Source organism: Hetaerina americana, unplaced genomic scaffold (assembly GCF_022747635.1).
Source record: "Hetaerina americana unplaced genomic scaffold, ioHetAmer1.1.p SCAF_8, whole genome shotgun sequence".
Classification (NCBI taxonomy): Eukaryota; Metazoa; Arthropoda; class Insecta; order Odonata; family Calopterygidae; genus Hetaerina; species Hetaerina americana.
In genome coordinates, this window is record NW_027287427.1 from 56,923,271 (window position 1) to 56,947,767 (window position 24,497).

The 24,497-nt window shown below is 35.1% G+C and overlaps 1 protein-coding gene across 1 annotated transcript; it reads right to left on the minus strand.

Annotated features, from left to right (window-relative positions):
- Positions 1 to 210: 210 nt before the first annotated feature.
- Positions 211 to 22,647, minus strand: LOC139698031 (nose resistant to fluoxetine protein 6-like). The gene is made up of 14 exons (XM_071596890.1): positions 22,584 to 22,647; positions 21,656 to 21,817; positions 19,070 to 19,314; positions 17,554 to 17,768; positions 16,744 to 16,826; positions 15,612 to 15,805; positions 15,309 to 15,469; positions 14,135 to 14,303; positions 12,393 to 12,586; positions 11,767 to 11,896; positions 11,079 to 11,268; positions 10,854 to 10,996; positions 10,664 to 10,766; positions 211 to 314 (listed from the first exon to the last, which is right to left on the minus strand). The coding sequence occupies exons 1-14, from the start codon at positions 22,645 to 22,647 to the stop codon at positions 211 to 213; spliced, it is 2,157 nt and encodes a 718-aa protein (XP_071452991.1).
- Positions 22,648 to 24,497: the final 1,850 nt, after the last annotated feature.

The following is a 24,497-nucleotide window of genomic DNA, read 5'->3' on the forward strand; positions in this document are numbered from 1 at the left end:
TGAATATCTTTTATTTCCCGATATGGTTACACGGCTTAACCGTTAGTAAATATAGAGATTATATTTTTTCGTGCCCATTAACTGAAATCTATACATGAACGTTTAATTAAGTGCTGATATCCCTGCTGCTCTTTTAGCAACAAAATAATTCCGTACTTTTTTGATGTTGATAGTCGCAACATCAATAAACAGGTCGGCCATATCTCTATTTTAACTTGGATTCTTGTAAAGTCTTTTGTTCACAGAGTGAACTGAGGAAGAATTATTAGATCCATCAAATGCAAGGCTCTTTCTCTTGTTCTCATACTTGTTTCCTGGAACACCATAATATATGGCAAATAATATTTTCTGATGTGCTATCTCATTTACAAAATACACTAATTTTAAATATGAGAGCCTAAAATGAGAAATGAATACCTAAATGGAGGCAATCATTATAAAAGTTAACATAGAGGTTAAAATTCCGTTGAAAATTAAGATACCTCTTAACTGATTGGATTTGCAAATCCCCACCAACAATGAGAAAAGCCTTAAGCAATACAGGAACCCACGGGATCTCTCTCATTTTTCCACCCTCAACCCCCTCTGTAGTCCCTACCCATGCGGCCCCTGCACGTGGCATGTTAGGCCCAAAGAAATCTCTCCCCATGAGCACATCCATCACTCTCCCATCTAACCTTGTGTACCACGGCTCGCTTCCTTCATTCATTCACCCTTTTTTCTCTCCTTCCCCTCTCCTCACCAAGGAAAGCATTGAAATCACCCCGGTGAATGTTATCAAAATGTCCCGCCTGATGATGAACTGATCCCCGGCTACTGATGAAAAATGCGACGTTACCATTATATACCCTGTGCAAAAGTTGATCATTAGCTGAGGGAGAACCGTGGAAATAACCCCGTAAAAATTATAAAATATCCCCAATGCCCAGTACCGACCAGAAAAAAAAACTCGAATCACCATTATGGATATCAGTCGCAAAAGTCGATTGCTGTAGGTTTTGAGAGCAGGTTATTCCATCTCGTATATCATATTTCATTTTGTTCATTTTTATAAAACTTCTTTCATTTAATACGTGTATCCATGAGGTGAACATCCGTTTTCTCTTACAAAGCTTCTGGTATAACAGATAATTGGTCGATATTTATTATGGCCATCGCAGTACATGCTCTCAAAAATATTTTGCGATTTTTAGTCCTTTATCCAAACTCTAAACTGCAGTGTTCTGGTATAACAGACGATAATAGATTTATTTAGCAAAGCAATGACACAAAATTATGCGAGAATTCTTAATTAGCATATGTCATTTATTTTCAACAAGCTTTTCTACTTTTAACAGGTACATAATAAGTTTTGAATGGTTCCTAGCGGTCGTTTTCTTCCACGTACCCCGAGAATCTTTTGTTTGCTTTACATGATTTCCTTCTTTATTACCTCGTACTTCTACCTTTATTTATGACTTCATAAAAGCCTTCAATTTTCTACCCCGCGAATGTTCTCCCTTCTATCACGCACTTTAACATCCCATAGCCATTCAATATTTTCCCATCCACCTTTTTTTCATTTTCAGATTGCCCTCAGCACTTCCTCTCTTTGCTAAATATGTAAATATATTGAAAACTTCAGCGTTTGTCTTTCTCTCTGACCATCTTATGTTGTCCATTCTTTGTCACGAAAACCGACACTACATCGCCTTGCTTCCAGGACCAGTTTTCAGATCCATTTAGGATTTAAAACTATATCTCTACGCTTCTTATTAAAGTTATTGCTTTATGTATTCTGCCAATAAGAACATAATAAGAACATTATGGAAATAATTCAAATTCACGAGTCGGTAAAAAATATCCAAACAGTATATGACCAGACCAGAATAAGAAAACGACCAAGCAAAAATATTTACGTTGAATAAATAATATATTCCGAATGTTGACCGGTTACATATTACCCGGCACTAGCAACAAAACAAAATTAACGGAGGTAGGGAGAAATCGTCACTCACGGTAATAGAAGCAATTATAATAACCTGTCACCAAGATGGATCGGATGTATAAATTTGATTTTTTGCCGTCCATGATCGAAAGCATGATTATCTTTAAGGTCCACAGATTTTGGAAAAATAAGATCCTTTAAACAAACATGAATTGTGACGCTTTCCCGGCACTTTCTTCGCTTAGAGAACGATTTTTCAAAATTGCAGTGCTTGCAGCGTTTTTTTGTCCTTCTTAGTGAATGCCTTAATCGAAAGTTTCCCTCATCATTCATAATAAAAAGCACTCCGGAATGTAAAATAGATAATTTAGCCATAACTCAAAATACCCACAATTTTTTTAGAATGCGTGAAACTCATCTTTTGCGCAAATAAGAACATTCTAATTGATCTAGATGATGCATTAAACTCCCAATGTGGAGCGAAAACGGTGAATATGGAACCTTGAATAATACAAATGATTAGTCGTATGACCTAAACTTTCGGCATTTTCCCGGCAAATCCATAGCTGAGTGCCTGACAAAAATGACTCACTCAAAGAATGGGGGTTAAAAAAGGTAAGGCAAGTGCATTTTGTGACAATGGGCATAACTTTTAAGCGAACCCTTTCATTTCTCGAATATCACTCAAAACGTGGCTGTTAACGGCGAATAGTGAGTTAAGTCTGCGACGAAGAATTCGGAAAAGGGAAGAGAGAGGGGGGGGGGAAGATTTGACTTGTGATCACTAAACGTTTACAGGAGACAGAGAGCAGGGTAGAGAAACTGATGGGGAAAATAAATATAATAAAAAAGCAGACAATGGAGCTGTCCTGTCCGTGGATTTCTGATGGCGACTGCTATTGACGCATTGATGGATGACTTCAAGAAAAAACCGTTATTTATTTTAAAACCTCACCGAACTTGCAAATTATGTACATTTACCGACAGTCCCAAGACTTCTATCTTTTCACCCGCTCACATGACCGTCGGAAGGGAGGAAAATAAAAATCCCCCTACTGTTTCCAATTTGCATCCATTATGAATTCTCAATGGTTCAGCCAAGTTTCACTAATAGCCTCGACAAGGAACGAACGCGCTTTTCTATCCAGATACAATTCTGAAATGGAGAGAAAAGAAAGAGCTTTTTTGTAGGAACGCACCATTGTTAACGAAACAAATATTTCCATGGTTAATCGATATGAAGTCGGAACGATCGGAGTTAGTCTCACATTCAGAAAGACTGAAAGGCTTTATATCTAATTGGAGCCAATGCGCATTCTCGATTCTTTTTCTGGGACTAAATTAATCAAAAAATATTTTCTGAATTATCAGATTGGCAGGCAGAATTTTATATCTTATATAAAACATGGAATAACAACAATAGTTCTGATATAATAACAATGGGGGGGGGTTTGAAGACTCAAGAATTTGGTCCTTTTCCACTGATTGTTTTATTTCAACATTCTAACGAGCCCTTTTGCGGAAATATCGAGCGAGTGGGTCATATAAACGTTTCCTACCCATAATGACCCATTTGTGTTGACTGGAGGTGGGGAAGGTTCCAGTTGTCGCCAACCTCCTGATTCCGACCCCAGTATGTCAATCCCGGGAAACCGCTGACTTTCGGCATTAATTTCGGCGGCGAATGGAGCAGAGTAAGGTAGATATCATGGCCTATTGAGTTTTTCAGGGATGATTACAATGACTGGCCTTTTTATGCTAGACATGAAGGTTATAGGTGAGGATATTTAGGAACTGGAAACCGTCGCTACGAATATTTCTTCCAAACACCCAAGGTTTAATACCTTCGTTTCAAGAAGTACACTCTAACTCTTTCTTTCCCTCTTATATCCCTCCCTGAATGTATAAACGGAGGTAACTCAACTTCCCTTCCTCTTACTTACCATCTGATCCCCTCCCCACCAGAGCTCCCCTCTCCTTTCCTTTTCATCCCAACCAACGAGGTCGCTCTTTACACAACCCTCACATCAAAATCCCGTCTACAAATATATATTAATATAAACTACTACTCTCCAAAATTTGTACTAATATATGATTTAATGAGACAATAAGTGGCTCTTTAAATGTCTCGTTAAATTGGTGCCTCAGACAAGGGGTTTGTCGTACAGAAAACATCGGCTAAAAAAAATACCATGCAATACAGCCCTATATGATTAGATATTATTTAATGAAAAAAGTGACTCCATAAATCTTTTCATAACTGCGTCTGAAAGCATATAAACTTTTTTATCATTTAGAAAGGAGATAACGAGGAGATATTGCTCGAAGATAAGAATGAAAACGAAGGAGGAGAAGACTGCACATATGAAGCTGGAGAATCAAAAAGTATGAGTAGATGAGTATTTTTTCTAGGAAACAGGATCAGTAATAATGGAAGAGTCAGTGAAATGATTTTCTGAACAGTCCATTCAAATAAGGCCATCCACCCAAAAGAAATCTGTTACATTTCGCCAACCCAAACCTGGAAATTAGAAAACACTCATCCAAAACTGCCTGTATGAGCATGCTTTTATTTTGCAATTAGAAAACATCATTAACAATAACAAAAGGTAGGTGAAACAATGTTGGAATGATTAAGATCGGGATGAATCGAATAACCAATCAAAGGCACTGATAACCAAAGGATTTCTAACTGGAACTATCGAGGCAATCTCTGGTTTGATTACTGTGATTTCCTGTTTTAATATTTTATTTGGGTTACAGGTATATGAATCTGACTTTGCATACACTATTTTCAATCTCCTAGAAGGAATAATGGCAGCTCCAATAGCATTTGATCTTGGCTTCAAATTAGCTTATTTCATTATGGAAACTGAAATTCATTATCATGGACTTAATTACCATATGCATGCCCCGTAGTGCTTTTATGAATGAAGTCCATTTCATCTAAAAAAATCAACTTGCGATCCGATTAGAAATTGAGTTCCTTGGCTCATGAACTGAAAAATTATTTGAATTGTACTTCTATGTGATATTTTTACATAGAGTTACTCCATATTTTATAATGGTTAATGGAGTATAATGGAGTTAATGGGCATTGTAATTCGGTGCTTCACCGTGAATATCTGCTTCCTCCTCTTCTTTGGACGGATGTTGTAGAATGTTGTAAACGCGCTTTGTCCCACCAATAACACCTTATATAATTCATACGACCAACTTAAAATTCATGTATCATTTTCAGAGCACTTCTTACATTTAACGACATATAGTGTTATAACGCCAGTTTCCTATGCGGTACAAAACTTTTCTAGCTGTAAAGAGTACTTACTTTTACATTTCCTTAATAATTTATTTTATATATTTATTTCAGTAAGTTTGGTACAACTTAAGTAACAATAATCATCAAGCTATAAGACAAAGTATAACTTTTAAAGGATGCCTAATTACTACAAACATTGATGAAGATGAAAATATCACAATTTTATAAGAATACATGGTTAGGGAAATATCAAACTTCGATAGATATCCCGTATATAAAAGGTTAACGATCATTCATACATTAGGTTGAATCTAATAGGTAATCATTAAACTAGCAATAGCTGTATTTTATGCTAAATTACAAATGCTTTTGTAATTTAGCATCAATCCCTTGCAAATGTTATGCTAAATTACAAGAAGGGTCAATAGAAAGAGGTACATTACATTTATTTTGCATTAACACCTTACAAACTCTTATATTAGAGTTATTAAACGAGTTCGGAACATTAAATAACATGTAATTTTGTTTTTATTAGCGCGAAAGTGGCTTAATGTTCCAAAATTTCCATTTCAGTAGCTCTAAAATTAGTGAAAATGGTTCTGTATGAGCTATTAGATTTACTTTATGTAAATGACATTAGGACTTCAACTGCTTTTTATATTTCACTCAGTGTTTCTTCTCAGGTTGTAGGGCAATAAAAAATCATTCCAACGGGAGAGCTCGTTTCAGGATTAAGAAACACCTTTTTTTTAAACTGAATTTTGTAGGATCAGTGGTTTATCGGAGACATAGTTTTCCCTAATATTCACCTCAAGAAAAAATATTTAGCGTGTAGTCCTATAATTCAATGTGGCCTCCCACATCTGAGAGATATGTTTTCAAATTCCACTTAAAAACTTTGTACAAAGTTATTCAGCAAAGCCACCACTTTAGGGTGAAAGTTTCTACGATAATGTTCACTATAAATATTTGCATTCAATATACCGTTCAGTTTCTAACCATATTTTATTAAAAATTCTCCAAAAAAATCAAATTTAAGGGTAATAAAGCTAAAAAAATAGTATAACTATTTATTTTATTCTGGTCCGATGGGGTTTCGGCGTCTGAAGGGGGACCATGACCCCCTTAGATTCCCCTAGTTCCTTCACCGGGGAACTCAATAGTTCAATTTGACAAAAAATTCAAATAAAATCTTATGAATAATCATGTGTTTCACTTGTCTTTGTTTTCTTTGTCTCAGCGTAAATGTTTAGAATTACCGTTTGGGTAGTATTTTATGCTCTTCTCCGCGATTTTTTAGGCATGAAAAAACCCTTTCATTTGCTCATACGGTAAATTTACAAGTATTTTAAATTTTGGAAAGAGAGAGTGGTTTTCCGTTGTAGAGTTATCAAGTTGTCGCGTTTAAAATTCAAATAGCTTACCTTTTTCACGAAGCAGAAGATATAAATTGATCGACACGATATATCACGCACTGAATTGTGGCAGAGAGGCTACTCTCTAGGTAATATACTCCTCAAATCACCCTAAATTCACGAAATAACAGTGATTACGTAAAAATGTCACAATGCAAGTAAGTAACCACTTCTGCAAGTTCTTGGTTGAAAAACACACCTTCGAAGGATTGTACATGAATACGGGACTGATAGATTCCGAATAATGAACACAAATGGTATATGAGTCGAACTTAGAATCTTTCGGCGTATTCAGAGAGGGTGAAAAAGAGAGGGTAGTACGAACGTTAGCATACGCGTACGAAACACCGACCAGAGGCGGAGAAAATGATATGGAAAATGAATCCGAAAAAATTGACACAATGGAACTGCCAGGTCAGTGGAGTGCCGGTGGAGAATGAATGCACTTGACGCAACGATCGATGACTTCAAGGGAAAACCGTTATTTATTTAAATTTCTCCCCGGAAACCATCCACCTTCGACCCCAGACACCCAGATCCCCCTCCCTTTTGACCATGCCCCCGTGCTCCGCCGTTGGCAAGCATAGAAAGAAAAAAGATCTTAAGTCATTTCCCTACCGACTTCGAATCGCCGATACCTCCTCTCCCCTCCCCCACTTCGTCATCCAACCGAATGAGTAACGACCCCCGTGTGGAGTTGGGAAGGTCTTTGAGCGGGTGCCAATTTCAGAGAATGCGATATCACTCCCCTTAATTTCCGATACTGCCCCTCCCAGAGAGAGAGGGAGGGTTAGGAGAAAATGTTTCCTGATACGAAACGAAAATATGTACCTATGAATTCAAAAGAAAAAACTAAAATTGAGAAATCCGAGTCTCATGAATGCATGTAAGAAAAAGAAAGAATTTGTGCCTTTGGAAAAATGTGATACGTACGTGAAGGAAATGATTCATCAATCGGTTGGAAAATGTTAGTTTTCCCGTGCTGTCATCTACAATCCCAACACATGTTGACTGAAAGAATGTGTGTGTGTGTGTGTGTGCATGTGGACAGGATAGGAGCACGCGTGGAGCTTTTCATCCCATTGCCCGATGTCTTTTATCTGCATCGTTGATAACTTCTCGATGGTTCGGCCGAGTTTTTTCGATAGCCTCCGTTTCCTGGGCAGGGATCGCGTCCTCGTTTCTCCTTCCAGGACGATCTGAAATGGGAAAAGTAGACAGAGCTTTGTAGAGAAGGATCACCAATGCGAATGAAGTAAAGATTTCCGATCTGTCATTGTTAATCAATACGAAGCGCGTACGCACCGAAGTTGATCTTTCGTTTAACATTGCAGAATAATGCTAAACGTTGAATTGTCGACGGTACAGCCCCTCAATTTTCATTTTCTGCTTCAGAGTTAATCGATAAATATTTGATTGAATTGGCACAACTAATAACAAGTAATTAACTTCCACAAAAAAATTGATTAATGCATCTCCATAATATGACGAAAAATCTCTATTTTCATTTAATCAAAACTTTTCCTTTTATGAAATAGAAAAATGAAGTCATTCGTTTTGATTGTATTCATGACAAACCAAGAAAATACTGCAAGTATACAAATGCAAGAAATACTTGTGCAAGGACTTGAACAATCATTTCTAGATTGGGCCAATACCTACTTTAGTAATATTTCATTATATTGAGTGACATTAATATTGAGGGAAGTATTTTTCCCTGTGTTTCCTGTGGTTTTCCAAGACCTAGTTACAGAAAAATCTCACATGTTGGATAAAGCTGAAGGTACCCAGAGACATCACCTGGAACTGAAACCAGGTCCTTCAGTTAGTAACCCAACACTCAACCAACTGAACTACCTTGCCCTCTTCAGCAATATAACCAGATAAATACTGTATATCGGAAAGCAGGAGGAGAAAATACATTTGTGTACATACCTGTATATTAATTAAACTTAATAAATAACATCAAGATCATGAAAATATCAGGTCTCGTTCTTCTGATCTGTAGGAGTATATGATGCAATATTTGGTCATTAGAATGAATTTTCTTCAGTAGACGTTTGATTGGGTATGGCTAGAGTCCGGCATGCTCCTATTTCTCCCTGAGCCCAAGAAATGTCCCCTATATTTCCACAAGCTTTGCATTACATGAATACCTCATGGGTATGCAAATGATGAAAAGTGTAATATGCCATCTGTATTCTAAAGTTACTAACAATTATGATTAATTAATATCTTGCAACAATGTACTGCACTCTTGATCCCCCCAAGACACCTTTTGCTAAAAATTAAGGCCATTAACAGAAGTCTTGTTTCCCTTGTCCTTCAATTCACTTTCCTTCCTGCTCCATTCCATTGCTAATATCCATGATGCAGACACCAGAGGTTGGTACCTAGGCAAGAAATCTAGATACCAATATCTTGGTACTAGTACCTTAGGTACAAACCCTAAGCACCAGATTGATAGAAGTACCAATGAAATGAAGTCTCACTATTTTCCAATCAATGTCAGTAATAACCTGTTAAATTACAATTACCCATGTCTGTGATTGTTTGTAATTAGGTGAGGAACAATCATTGAATGGGAAGGAAGGGAAGAGACTTGATGGAGATTGGAAGTGATAGTTATAATTGAGATTTTTGCTAATAAGGGTTTTTTTTATAATGGCACAAAAGTATGAAATGTTAAATCAACATTGGAATGTTCTTAGGGTATAGAAACAAGGTACCAGCCACTCAGCACCTATAAAGCAGTCAAGAATCTTAGATACCAGGAGCTTGGCACCTTAGGTAGCAATACTGGGTGTTGGCGCATTGGGCAAGAGTCCCAAGGTATTTCTTATTGAATATCTCGTTACCAGTAATTGCATATCCTTGGTCAAAATATTCCCACTCTAAGTTCCCCAACACATTGCTCTCACCTTATTTTAGCATGAATAGAAATTCTCTAAAAATAAGTAATGGAACACTTCAAATATTAATGTTCCCTAGCATTGGAAAATGTAGCTTCTTTATCCTTTACTCTCTATATTAACAATTAGGCATACAAATAAGGGAAAAAAGAATGAGGCTGAGTCAAAGAACCGGAAAAATCACCAATTATAATTTTGTCATAAATTTAAATTATTTTAACTATGTGATAGGTTTACAATGTAATTTTTTTTATCATCTGATAAATTATCACTCATCTTAAGTGAGACATAAGTGGGTGGTAGAGTACCCTGTACTCTAAAACCTACAAGCACAACTCATATCTACTTGGGTAGCAAAACATTTTTTCTTATTCAGAATCATAAACTTTAAAATCTAATATTTTATATTTCACTCTCCTTGCTCTCTTATACCCACACAAAAAAGGCATTAACTATACCTTTTGTTTTGACAATTATAACCCCAGAATGGTAATACTATTTTTCTCACCCTATTCTGGTAACAATTTTCAAAATATCATATTTCATAACCATTAGTACTATGAGAGTCCTATGGGGGCTCATTTTTTTTTTTTTTGCTTTTTAATGTAGAATCACTTGGTACAAAGATTTTTCTTTTCAAAGTTTATCGGGTCAGTTAAAAATATTTTTCTTTACCACAAGATTTTAACCGCTGTAGGGTGTTTTTCACCCCCATTACCGTTCTAGGGTTAAATAATAAAATCAACTTTATACAATAACTCTAATTCCTAGGGTTTATTAAGTAGGTATCCAAGAGAGAATTAGCAATCTAAATGTGACAATTCACAAAGAGGACTTGTTTGGTCATTAAAAATCAATTTTTACCAGATTCGCATAATATTTTAGTTTAAAATATCTTCAAATTTTATATTATTTCCCAATGAAGAACAGTTGGTGGATAGCCCTTTGTTAAACCTGTGTAGAAGGCATTTAATGTACAAGTTTTTACTGTTCTCAAATTTTTCTTATAAGATTTTGAGTATTTAATGATAACCATGGCCCACATTTCCAATGAAGCTCTATACTCAATAACACAAATATTTATTCAGGATGATCAATTAATATTACTTCAAAAATCAAGATTACTTCCTGAATTTAATATAGTACTTACTTTCAGATAAAAATATTTTTCTCAAATTCTGTGCTGGTAAATCAACTATCAATGTTAAAGCTATAGATGCAACGAATACAGCCAAAATCTCCATTACATTGAACTGCAAAGAAAAAAGAACCATTTCCTTTTTAATCATTTCCTAAAATATGATTACTTTCTTAGAATAGCAATTTATTTTAGCACTTACTATGGCTGCTAAATCATAAGATTCAGCACTTCTCTTCCGCCCAACATTATAGAAGAAAATAGGAAACTGCACTAAATACAGAGCATATGCTATCCTTGTGAATTTAATGAATCCTTTCCATGATAGGAATTTCCCAAAGAAGCCTAAACGAAAAAAAATTTCATTAATGAAAATACTTCAATTGTTGTTGGCAATAAAACCAAAAGGCCCTAAATTTAAAATGACCTCCATATCCTGTTGTTGTGGCAAAAATTACCCAGCCGACAAAAATACACCACATTATAGGCGAAAATGCCATATAGAAAGCTGCTTCATGCTCCTTATAAACATAGTTCAAGTTAGTTGTCTGTGTTGGCCCCATCATTGCCCACATTCCCATGGCCAAACTAATACACCATCCAAAAAATACTTGAACCTGAAACATGATGATTTAATTTTATGAATAACTATGCTGCAAAATATACATCTTGAAATATTTAGTCATACCCCACACTGGTCACGATTGTGACCTCATTAATATAATTGTTAATACACACGCAGTTGAATTTTAAATATTAGGCTGTAAATTAATATGTACACAGGTAGGAGTTGCAGGAACCATCACTGCAGCAGTTTTGAGCCATTTACCCTTATCTTTTCAGCACATTTAATATGCATTACTATGCGGTGAAAGTCATTTCTTTTCAAAAGTAAAGTAAAATTATTTAACCATTTCAAATCTGCTATAGTAATTAGGCTTGCGAGAGGCCAAACTTTTTGGTCAGGAGACCCAGTCAGAATTAAGTCCCACTTTTGGGGGCTCAACAACCTATCTATGCTCCTTTTTAAGTGTTTTTAATCGTATGGTCTGCCGGTTAAAAGCTATATACTAGCCTTGGTTAATTCAACATCTACACAATTGGATGCAACTTACCTTACTCAGAGTTAAATTCTTTTCCATTCTTCTGAGATAAAAACCAATTCCAATACCAAACAAATATGAAGTTAACCTATGAGTTGGCAGTATATATGAATTGTTGGCAGTGGCAAATAGCTGTGATACCCTTTTAAAAATAAAATATGCTATTAATATGCATCGCAATATTTTAAAAAGTTTTTGAGCCAACCCAGCATAATAGATTACATTTCATTAGATGCTGATAGCAACAATGAGATCTGAAGCCATTGGTTAGCAGGTATTACAAAAAATTTGGAAAAATTTGATTATGCGGGGTAGAAATTGGAATGAGTTTCAGGCATAACTTTGTTTAAATCCATGACCACCAAATAATAAAAACAAACCTATTTAGCCCTCCAAGAGAATTTTATTTCAATACTGTTGAAAAGGTTACCAAGCAAGATTTTTCATTATTCCATGAGAATTTGAAATGCCTGGCTAAGAGGGTCATAGAATGGAAGTTTTACAGTTGTTTTTAGGACAAGATACTGTATGAATAGCAACACCATCAGTAGTTTGGGCAAAGTAGTTTAAATGTCCAATGATAAGCTTTGAAAAAATGTGAGTACATGTGTTATTTTCAATGGATCTAGGATACTCACGAAGCTCCAAAGTAGACCACAGGGCTGAGGTGCTGGTTGTATGTGACTATGTATCGCATTGCAGTGGAGATGAAACCAAGCATCATACAAATAATGAATCCAGCTTCGGTCCATCTCCACAATATATAGACAATGAATGGTGATATTAAGAAGAGTTGCATATCAATGCCCAGCTGGTGAGTGTGAGTCAAGCACTTTCAAAAACAGAAGGAAAATAAGTGGTTAGTGGGAGGTTTACTGACAAAAGTATTTTGGCATTATCTTAACATCATATTGTATTCACAATTTTCTCATCACAAATGATATTTTCCTGATTTTGTCACTTTTAGATGAGATAAAAATCAATCAAGAGTTAAATATGTATAATCAGAAATACTGCTTCTTGATGGACCAGCTAATGAGGTGTCAAAAATTACATTATTAAAATTATTGATTCATCCCTTGGATTCAATAATGAAATACATTGACTAAATAATGACATATTCCAGACAGATAAGTATCCCTCTTAGCCATGCTTACAAGAGATGTACTGATTCATGATTAAATTGACTCAGTAGCCTCCTGGTCATTCCTGAACCTCTACCTATGGGCTGTGCAGGGGCACAATCAGCCTTTGTAGGTTACCACCTGTGTAGACACCACATCTTGGAATGCTATAACATCCCTTCAATAATTAAAGTTAACATTTCACAGTCAACAATTGAGTTCTTGGTAGAGCATAAACAATAGTAAAAATTTCTTGGTGATTGTACCCAGCAGAAAGCATAAAATAGAATAATCATGAAAAAGTATCATTACTCATACAATTTTCTTTGTGTTTTAAAATGCATCTTTTATGATTGTAATTAAAAACAATAAACATAATATTTAATATTTTATGTCAGCAAAAAGCACTGTAGTGTATAAATTTGTCTTGTCTTAGCCTTTACAATGTCCAAGATATCTTGAAATAACAACCAAGCAATTTCCTAGATTTATTTTGGACTACATTCTATTCCATGAGTTTTCTCTTAGTAGCTTTAAAAGAATAAGTAATAACAATATATAACTACCAACCTAAATAAGATTGATAGCACAACAATATTTATGGGTACCTATTGCAAACCCATATTTTCGTTACTTTTTCAACTTTTACACAAACAATGGGATGACTTGAAGATGTATTGTTTCCTTTCAGGTGGATGATTTCTTATTTTTCCTTAACAAAAAGAAAAGTTGGACGCAAGTTCGAGAGATATTAATTCTGTTCGGTCTCATTTTAATAATTCTTCATTTATTTGCGGGTACATTGTAAGCCCATGAAAGCTGTCACTAGAGCTTGTTGAAGGGATTTTAGGCCATCAACTATTAGAGCAATTAATAAACTCATTTAGAATGGTTTTATTTTCTGATTTTTCCTAACATAATCTTGAATTGTGCTGAAGAAAATGGCTCATTAAATTCCCTCATTCTGCTGTCAATTTTTCTTTACCTTTTGTTGTGTTTTTGCCTATCAGTGATAAGTGGGGCTAGAATTATTCCCTCCCTCTCAGCTCTGAACACCATAACAGATTCATAGGATGCTGAGGAAACCGTTTTAATAAGAATTTGTTGTATATCCCTTAGCCTTCACTATCACATATACATAAAAATGCTGCTTAAAAGATTGATTGCCGGTGCAAATATACATAAGCATTGTCTTGGGAAAAAGACTAGAAGGATAGATACTATCATAGATAATGAAGATAATTTTTTATACATACCATATCTTCAAATCCAAAATAGTTATGAATATATAGGAGATTTCTCCACATGTAACTTTGACACAAGGTTGAATGGTGCTTAACTACCATATTCCACTGAGGGCCACTTCCCAATGGCAAAATGATGTAGGTGCATAATAAAATGATGGCCAGGAAATTTGGAGTGAGTCTGAAAATATGCCAAACAGAATTTTAAATTGTGTACCCAACCTTTTTTGATTCTTATGCATTTATATATCCAAGTAAGCATTACCTACGTTAAGCATTTCTGATGTGAAATGTGTAGGGAAACAGGCTCTGGAAACATATAACTCATTTCATTGTACTAAATTGTAAACAGATACCTGATAAATTAAGGGATGACTGGAAAAGATCAGCTTGTCAAGGGGTGTAAGTTTTAATTAACATAAAATTTAAGCAAGGTCAATGATGGTGACTGTGGAGGAGGGTGAATGATGATGGTTGTGTTGCACAGAGAAATTAATTTGAAAGAATAGTGAAAAACCTAAAGAAATATCAGCTTCAGTATGGAAATATCACAAAGGAAATATCAAGGTCCTTAAAGGTACATCCAAGCAAAGCCTGTTTGAAATAATCAAAGACAGCTTGGAAAGTGAAAGATTGCCTAAGGACTTTAAGAAGAATTTTATGATTGCAATACCAAAGAAAGTTAGGGCCAAAGAATGTGAGGAAAAATGGCCTTTGAGATGTATCACTAGTCCAATGTACTAACTTTATATTACAATAAAATTAGAGACATTGATCATTGGAAAAACAAACAAGGGAAGAATGGAAGCCTTTGAAACCAGTTGGTGAAGAGAGATGCTAAAGATCAAGTTGACAAAATATGAAATGAAGATGCATGATGGACGTAACTGAAGGAAATATAGAAAGGAAAGTGTGGTGAAGTAGATTTTTGGCAAATATGTAGAACAAGAATAGGAGTATTTTAGATGGAAGACCCAATAAGGAGTAATGGAATTAGAGAGATAAATGAGGAGGGCTGAAGTCAATTATTCTTCTGATTGAAATACTAACAACAATGATGATAACTTTTAAATTATGCTATTAAAAATAAGCAAAATTGTCCAAATCCTAATTTACTAAATGATTTTTCAAAGAGAAACTGTTGATTTAGTATGCATGGTGTAAAGCACCTGAAGTCGTAACTTACCTAATAGCACGTTCCAGATATTTCTTTTTTATGTCAAGTTTTCCCTTCTTGTCTAGATCTTTTATAAAACCATATGCAGCAAGAATGCCGGATATCATTATGAAGGAATCAGTATATACAATGGCAGTTCTAGCAATGACAGTCCATCTGTAGCTGAGGGCCTGAAAGATTTATTGATAATATAAGATAAAAAAATAAATAATTAATCCCAAAATAGGAGAAATATTCACTTAGAAGTAGTAGTATTACTAAAGCCCAGTATGAAAAATATTGACCAGCAAAAGAATACAGACATTGCATTACCTCGGCCATTGACGTCCTGTTCACAAATGGGTTGAAAAGCAGGGACATTGACTTATGGCAAAGTAGCAATGCTAATGCATTCAAAAAACGTATGCCATGAATGCAATTGATGTCATCTGTAGGAGCATTGTTGCTGTAAAATTCTATTAAATTCCTTTTTAAAGAAAAGGAGTTTATCACATTCCAAGTAAAACCTGAAATTATAATTATGTAAAAAATAACAAACTAGAAGTTATGCTATGCAAATGACCTTTTCAGAGTAATTATTAGAAATAAAATCAAAATCCCTGATCTTTAGGTTGATGGATCGAGTGTAATATCATGTTGCCACATAAAGAAAAATAGTAGAGACCAGGGTTGGTTAAAATTTTGTCTTATTCCCAAAGAAAACCACATACCGATGAATACTAATTACCTAGATCAAGTTGAAATATGGCCTAATTTCACAAATAAATGTAACCAAATATCAGTCAAATAAATAGCTATGCAACAATAAAGAATGAACATGGAAAATAGGTGTCCACACTCTTAAAAATTGATTACAAAAATTGTATTAGCATGAGTTATACTGTTCCTCCCTTTGCACTAAAACATACCAACGGTAGTGTTTACATTTACAATGAAAATTTCAAAAGTTTTTCTTGTTCAATAATTTGTAAATGTAAATTTAAAAAATTGTATTAATGATTGTATGAAGATTGGGTTCTTGGATGACACCCAAAGGGAGTTTTAAGAAATAGATACCTATATATGTAGAATAATATTAGATGAAATTCAATTTGTTGTATATATGCCAAATATTTTTTTAAGGTAATCTATGGATTAAGGTGGGTTTTGGATAAACACAACAACAAAATATTTCTCTTATCCCTCCCAAAAAAAATGAAGCCCAGCATCCTTCTCTTGAACAAAACCCTCTTCATCTCCTCACACTCCCTTTCTCACTTCATTCCATCCTACATCGTCTATCACAACCTTTAACGTCCACCTTCCAATCAATATGCTTTCCATTTATTTTTCATATCTCCTAATCCTAAATATATTAGTACTAATTACAGAGAGCGTCACAAAGAACCTAACATTATGAGCATATATAAATACTTTGACAGGGAACATTTTATGCAATGCTTACCATTACCATACCGAAACAATTGCCTTGTACCATCAATTACAGTAGCAATTAATACCAGAAAAATTAAGGCTGCTAGCAGAGAACTGGAAAGAAAAAGATGGAATCTTTTTATTTCAAATAAAATTATGTTAACAGGCTTTTTTCTAAAAATACCACACTTCCTTGGATGAGACCTAGCAAAAAGAGAATTATGTCAGAAAATACTGCTACAATTTCTGGATTTACATGATTCAGCAGCAAAAATCTTATTCACAGTTCCTGTTTCTTTATATGGATAAGTGAATAGTTTGGCCACATTGAGTAATGTATGTATAGCATTGCATAACCTTAAGGGTCCTTTTAGTATGTTCATTTATAGTATTCTAGGGGTAGTATTCATTTCTGAGTTCATTATTCACTCATTCACTTTTGGCCTTATCACGCCATCATCATCACATTTTGGATCTGGCTTATCTGACTCTGGATCATCCAGGGTTGGAAAGCAAAAATCTTATCTGCCATGCTATCATTAGGTCTAAGCTAACTAAGCTAATCTATACAACAAACAATCTTGATGAATTGGACATGTCTCTGGTTTCCTAATCACATAGATAGTGAGGATAATTGCAAGTCTCAACAAACTCTATATCTACATTAAGCCATTTAGACAGATTTTCCCTATTACTCATAAAAGTACACAGACTATCCATAGGGATGAGGCATTGCTTTCCAGATGGATCAAATTTTCCATTCAGCACAAATTTCATAATAAACTCATTTGATAAAGTTTATTTAACACATATACATAATTCATACCCTTAAAGTACTCACAAGCATAATATGGTGGTTAAGTTAAAATTTTCCTTCCAGGAATCCTTGGTATAGCACATCTCAGGATTTACAGAAACTGATAATCTTATGCCATATCCAGCTGAATAGGTATCTATAGCATCTTGGACTGCAATTTCTAAATCTTTTGCAGAACATGATGATGGGATACAAAATGCCCAGTTAATGGATGAAAACCTTGGGAGTCTGTGTCCAGGCTGAAATTCAAAATGCCATTTTTATATAATATCTTAGGTGTTCATCTGTCACATGTTAATATATGATCTGTTCTTAAAGATGACATCATCCCTGATAATTCAAGATACAGACTGAAAGAACTAATTCACAAAAAGACTGCATTTTTACTTGCTTATAAAATAGCCTCCAGCCCAAAGTGGTGAAGTGAGTGGGACTCCACCGAATCAACCTTTCTGGCTCTTACCATCATTGTACTTGAATGAACTGTCGACAGTTTGCTCAAGACCCTGAATTCTTTTGGATTGAGCCAATTTTTTTAAATGTGCTTCCTTCCCCTTTGATATGTCCTCCTTTATTTTTTTCACATCATCTCACAAAGTCCCTCAATGTTTTTATGCTCAATAATGACCAATTTTGTTGTGTTTCCACTTGAGAAAACACTAGAAAATAGTTCTATTCGTTACATCAATCCTCTCAACTATGGAGATAGATTGTATTTGAAACAATATTACCTCTACTTTGTGTTGCACCATCTACAATTTGTGACCCTAGAGATTTGTGTCCAACTGACCCATCTTAGAACTAATATTATTTTCTGGTCCAGCTCCATACTGATCAGTTTTTGGTAGCCTAAGACTGTTAAAGGAGTCATCTAAACAGAATAGTGAAACTTCTCCATATCCAAATTGAGACACTCAAGTTAATTTGTGCAGTACTAAGTTTCATGGTACAAAAACTTCTTGCTAATTTAAACTACAAACAAACTCCTAAAAACCACACCACACTAGATCAGTGACAATACTATTATGGGGGGCATATGTCTGTTGTTTACAAAAGGTAGCCACAGGAATATTCTCTAAATTCAGTATTATTTTTGTTATTTTCCTGATTTTTCTTTGATTTCCCTGTTTATTCTTCAGAAGTGCCTGAGGTTCTATTGAAATAATTCTAAAAACCATTGATAAACTATTTTTAGCAAAATCTGGTAACTCCAAAAAAAATATTCAAGACTCGTTAAATACAGGCATATACATATTTAGGACAGATTAAATTCCAAGAGCATTTTAAATATTTTTTCACAAGCCCAAAATTTAAGAGCAGATAAATAGGGCATTTAATATTTAAGAACAATTTAAAATCACAGTATTAATAAATTTTAAAGAAAAATACTTGTATGCAGAAAATCATTGGGGAATTAATTGCAAAGTTATGCAATGGCTTAACAATCCAAGTAAAAATGTATGCGCAAATATTGTTATGGGTGAAGCATTAGAATAAAGTTATGCAAAGCTAGCTAGTTTGACACTATGTCCATACTCACATCACTTAGATTGCTCCTTATCATGTAATGTGATTGAAGAAGTTGCATAATTTCAGAGCTTCGAAGATCCTGTGTCTTGACATCAATGTAAGCAAGACAATACTTTCCTTGGATTTGATTATTTTTTAATGAGTTCGAATTTCGGCCCAGAGCCACTTCTATGCCAATACACTGATCAAAGTCACCATATTGATTCACATTCCCATTTAGTAGCCCAGATGGAATTTTGGCAGAAGCATCATACACTAGTTTTAAAGAATACAAAAAAGGTTGAGAAAATTTAAATATAACAAAATAGTCATGCAGTGTGCAGAATTTCACATGCAATTATGTATTTTAAAAACATTTTGAATGTCGAATACATAATGAAAATATTGAATTTCTTCCAAAGTCCCAAAAATATTTTTGTACAGAAGAGGGAATTATGTATACCTTCTTCATCACAACTCAAATTGTAGAATATATTCACAAAATTATTGAGATTTTCTACCAGGAAATCACTTCTGTTTATTGAGATCTTAGCCGGAATCTCTTAATCACAAAGTCTAAACAACTAATTACAGTCTTCCAATCAAAAGTGGAATGACGAGTGAGAATGCATCTGATCTAAGCTATGGCTTTCAGCATGTGAAATTCACAGATTCATTGCAGGGAGGGTGATTTCCTTTTCCTGCCCTGTATCCAGTTTCCCAAAAAAGCATGCAACTTAGGTATAGCCTAGGGGTAAAGTGCATCAATAAGATCTAAACCTGGGACCCATTGATTAGCAGCAAAATACTCAACTAATGTGATTAACTTGGAATTTGGGTATTGTATATACCATTCACACCACCAAAGCATTATACTTTGGAGCATTGATATGGTACTTTATGGTATATCTTTTTGTGTTACTTTTTTTTGTTTACTGATTTAAATACCAAAATTTTAGTTTTAGACATAGTTTACTATGTCTAAAACTAAAATTTGGTATTTTCACTCTTTATAATTTTGCAACACAAATTTTGTAAATAGTGAAGAGATGAGGTATGAATTTATGCCATGCACATGAAGCATTAAGAATTAATATCCCTATTAGCCCTAATAGATTCACAGTAAGTATCCATGAGCATCATGCTTGTACATACTATATAAATCCTCTTGGAAAGTTGGTCTGAAGGACTATTACTTGTGGGTGCACATTTTAGCACGCATGAACAGCATTGAGACATTTAGTCTTCAACTCTAAATAGTGGATCCTTGCTTAGCAAACACCTCTCACAGCAAGTAATTCACGTAACAAGCAAAAATATTGGCCCCAAATATGACTCTCTTAAAGAGTGACTTTTCGCATAATAAGTGACGAGAAGAGGGGTACAGGGTGCATTCCAAAAGTGCAAAAATGCAATTATTTTTTTCAGTAATTAACTGAACAGATTTGCATAAACACTAAAAATTCTTCTTAGATATGTCCTTGGGCCTCTACAAATTATTTCCAGCGACTCTGCCATTACCGGTGTGCACCCTTGAAGGCATCTTCGGGGACTTCTCGCAAGGTCTTCGCCACAGCTAATTGGATCTTTTCTATGGACAAAAAACGGGTTTACTTTCAAAGCTGCCTTACTACGAGGGAACAAAAAGAAGTCTGCTGGGGCGATGTCAAGACTGTAGCGAGGATGGGGCAGTTTTGGCAACTGGTGTTTACCCAGGAACTCGTGGACTCGTTGCGCGTTGTGGCAAGGCGTGTTGTCGTGATGGAGTTGCCAGGTAGCGGAGATGTCTTTTATCATCCTGAATACCCTTTTTCGTAGTCTTTCCAGTACATCCACCTAGTAGTTTTCTCTTTTGATTCGCTCATTCTTGCCTTTTTGGGCTCGGGGGACTGCTCGGTGTTCTACTCAGAGCTTTGGCATCTGGTTTCTGGGTCATTTTCAAAACCCAGGTTTCATCACCAGTGATAACATTGTCCAAATAATCAGATTCATTTTCTTTACGTTACAAAAGTTCACTTAAAATTTCCTCTTGGTTGGTCTTTCGTGACACGGTCAAGGTTTTGAGGTTTACAGTGACTGACGTCCTGCCACTACCTTGGAGAGTACTAAGACCAGTTTTGCGCCTCAGTACTCTCCAGTAAGAAGTTTTAAGCTGGCTGAATGAGATGTGGAAGTCATGGAAAACTTTGGCATCGTACCATGCGTATAGGGCATCGCCCTGATAAGGCAGTGGTGATGCGCAACCCTGGTTGCTTCATTCCGCAATAGAAGAAAAGTTGAACGTGATCAACGATCCCAAACAATGTATACATAATTTCCTTTGAATAAACTTTGTACATAATTTATTTTTTTTTAGATGGATCGCATTATCGTATTATACTCTTATTTATATGAAAAAAGTTGTTTCACTAAACGAGTTTTGCTTTACGAGAAAGTTCACAAAAGGGATAATGCTCGTATTATGAGGTTCCACTGTATTTCCAATTACCAATAGCTCATTGAGATTAGAAAACTCTAATAAAATTACTGAATCTTCTTAATCATTATTAATATCTGTCTTCAATGAATTATTTAATGGTGGTACACTTTAGAACTATGATGATAGGTACGTACTTACTTTTTAGAGCCCACATTTTTAACTCCTTGACCTCATTGATGAATATCTTGCTGTGATTTCTGCAGACCTCATTAGATGCTGAATATAATGGTGCAAATGGTGGGAGGATCGGAAATGTATGAATTGCCGCTCTATGCTGGGGCAAGGCAAGCACCTTTGTATCTAAAGTATTAGGAAAAATATATTATGCAACAATGCCAAAGCATTAACATTTTATGCATTCGTAAAAATGATAAGCCTCAAAAAAGTATGATTTCAAAAGGCTACCCAAGTTTTTAAGATCTCATTTGAGACTATTTATTTAGAGAAATTAATTTTTTTAATTTTATGTAGAAAATGGTTTAACCAATTCATTAAAATTTATCTTTTGGGTGTATTATGACTGCTGAGAAGTAACTGGTGATGGAGTTGTGTAGTTATGTTTATACTCTTTCTCCAAATAGAAATAAGTGAATTTTGTACTGGATTGAAAAATATCACTAAATAATATGAAGTTTGGGTTAATAGAGATTGTAGAAGGTGGGTGGGTTAGTTGCATCTCATGTTCTATCTTTGATCTTCTGTAAAGATATGGTATCCAGAAAGTTAAACAGCTTAGCCTGGGATGTCCAGAGGTATCACCTGTATTTGAACCTAGAACCCTCTGACATGTAGCAGAATTCTCTACCTATTTGTCTAGCATGCCCTCTTTTACTTACTTAATGCAAAGCTTAATCAAATTAGCAGGAACATGAAATATCTTCCTGCTATGCAACTCTGATGTTTTATTAAACAGTGGGTGCCTAGGTAAAAATTCAAATTACTTTGAAGACTATTTCAGCGAACAGTTCATGATCTTCTTCCTCTCTGCTAATGACATCAAATCTAGTTCACTCCGTAACTGGCCTTTTAGATTTATATGTCATGGGGAGAATTTTGTATAACCTACTTATTGTATTGACCATTTTAGTAACTACTGATGTCTCTACAGTGTGAAATGCTTCAAACGCCATTACAACAATTGATTATCTGACTGAACACACGAAATTTTTCTGTTATTAATTTTTAATTTAAATACTAATATTTTCCAATATATTTAGAGTGAAACAAAATAGAAATCTTAAAAAATATTTCCATAAATAAAATGAATAATATTCCTGATTCAGTTCCAGGAAGAAGGAAAATAATTGTATTCCGATTTTTATTCTTCCCTGAAAAGGCCTGCTTCGTAGGCGAAACACCTGATCTCAGGTTTTTTCTAGGCACTTACCTACCCCTGCTACTTGTTTCTTTGTTTTTCATTTGTATTTGTGTGATTGACGGGTCCCTGGCAAAGGAGGAATCCTTGTAAACGCTAAATGAGTGAGTTAGTGAGTGAGTGTAGATTCACAAAGGTCTGATACTCCTGAGAGATTGCGCGTTTATGTACAGGTAAGTCCTTTCTTTTCCATTTTGTTATTTTTGTATGTTTTATGGGTCAATGGCATCGGAGAAATCCTTGTGAACCCCGTAAGTGTGAGTACATGTGATTCGCATAGGTTCCTGTCTCTGAACATACCTCAGTGATTGAGTGAATGAGCGAAAGCATGCTTACATCCGTTTTATAATTTTGTAGTCATCTGTGTGATTGACGGGTCACTGGCATAGAAGGAATCCTTGCAAACCCTGAACGAGCAAACCAGTGCGGTCCACAAAAGACTCACACACCCAAGTGATTGCGAACAGGAACTTGGGCCTTTTCTTTTTAATGTTTGTTTTAATTCCTGTATGAATACACCGGGTCCCTGGCGTAGGAGATATCCTTGCAAACCCTGGGTGTGTGTGTGTGTGAATGCGATTCATGAGAGTGACTGTTATTCCCTAAGTCTGTTTTATTTTTATTGATTTTGCTTTTTTGTGTGTGATTGAGGTATACGTGGGTCACTGTTTCCCAAACATGCCCAAGTGACCTAGTGTGTGTCCCCTATCTTTCCCGTTACTTGTAACTTTGCTTTGCCTCCCCCCCCCTTTGCAAACCTAGTACCAATCAAGTTTCTGGTCTTTGCTATCTCGTTTTTATTGCTTCTTAAGCGTAGGAACATTCATTTTGTATTTTTACATTAAATTATATTCTTCCCGATTTTAGAAATAAAACTTTGGGTTCCACATCAGTGTTATCCCCCATCAAAAATGTTCCACTGTTTATTTTAATACATTTTCACCTGTGCAAATGCACTTTCGAAAATCTAATGTAAATCCTCAAGTAGAACACACTCTTATCTAGCAGTACAATTATAATTTTTCAGATGCAATATATATCTAGCCAATTTTGTGTTTTCCGTTTCAAACAACCTCATTCATTCAGACCGAAAAGTTTGTTTTTTTCTTTTGTACAACTTGCCGAAATTTCACCCATCCATACAGCCTTCAGTAACCCGCTACCTCTCAACAATTTCTTAATCAAGTTATTATGAATTTACAAATTTCACCTGCCAACCTTATCCCTCCTCCCACCATATTTAAGACTTCGTTTGCAGTCTCCCTCTTTCAGTGGAAGACTGTTAACATCGATTTTGATCCTCATCCCGAAATAAGACCTATAGAATGGTAAGTTCAACATCACATGCGGGAAGGATATTTTCGATAATCTTAGAAGGTTACATAATAGTGTATATAGATTAGGGGAATATTTTTTTACTTATATTTGGAAGGAGGAAATAACGCCATTGTCTTAATGAGAACTCTATTGGAAAGGAATATAGGATAATTTAGGATATTCTCATGTGTTTTGAGGAAGACTTAATGAAGATATTCGAATAGGCCAGAGAAGCGGGTGGAGAAAATATTGAGAGATGGTGCTTGGGAAGTCCGTGACGGAAGGGAG

What these genes read in the sequence shown, in the direction of transcription:
- LOC139698031 (XM_071596890.1), bottom strand. Translation starts at nt 22,647, where the DNA reads ATGGCGTTTGAAGCATTTCACACTGTAGAGACATCAGTAGTTACTAAA. An exon ending in ACAGGACGTCAATGGCCGAG is followed by an intron (nt 15,470 to 15,611) that starts GTAATGCAATGT and finishes TAAATCTTTCAG; the next exon opens with GCCCTCAGCTACAGATGGAC. An exon ending in AAAAATATTTTTATCTGAAA is followed by an intron (nt 315 to 10,663) that starts GTAAGTACTATA and finishes ATGGTGTTCCAG; the next exon opens with GAAACAAGTATGAGAACAAG.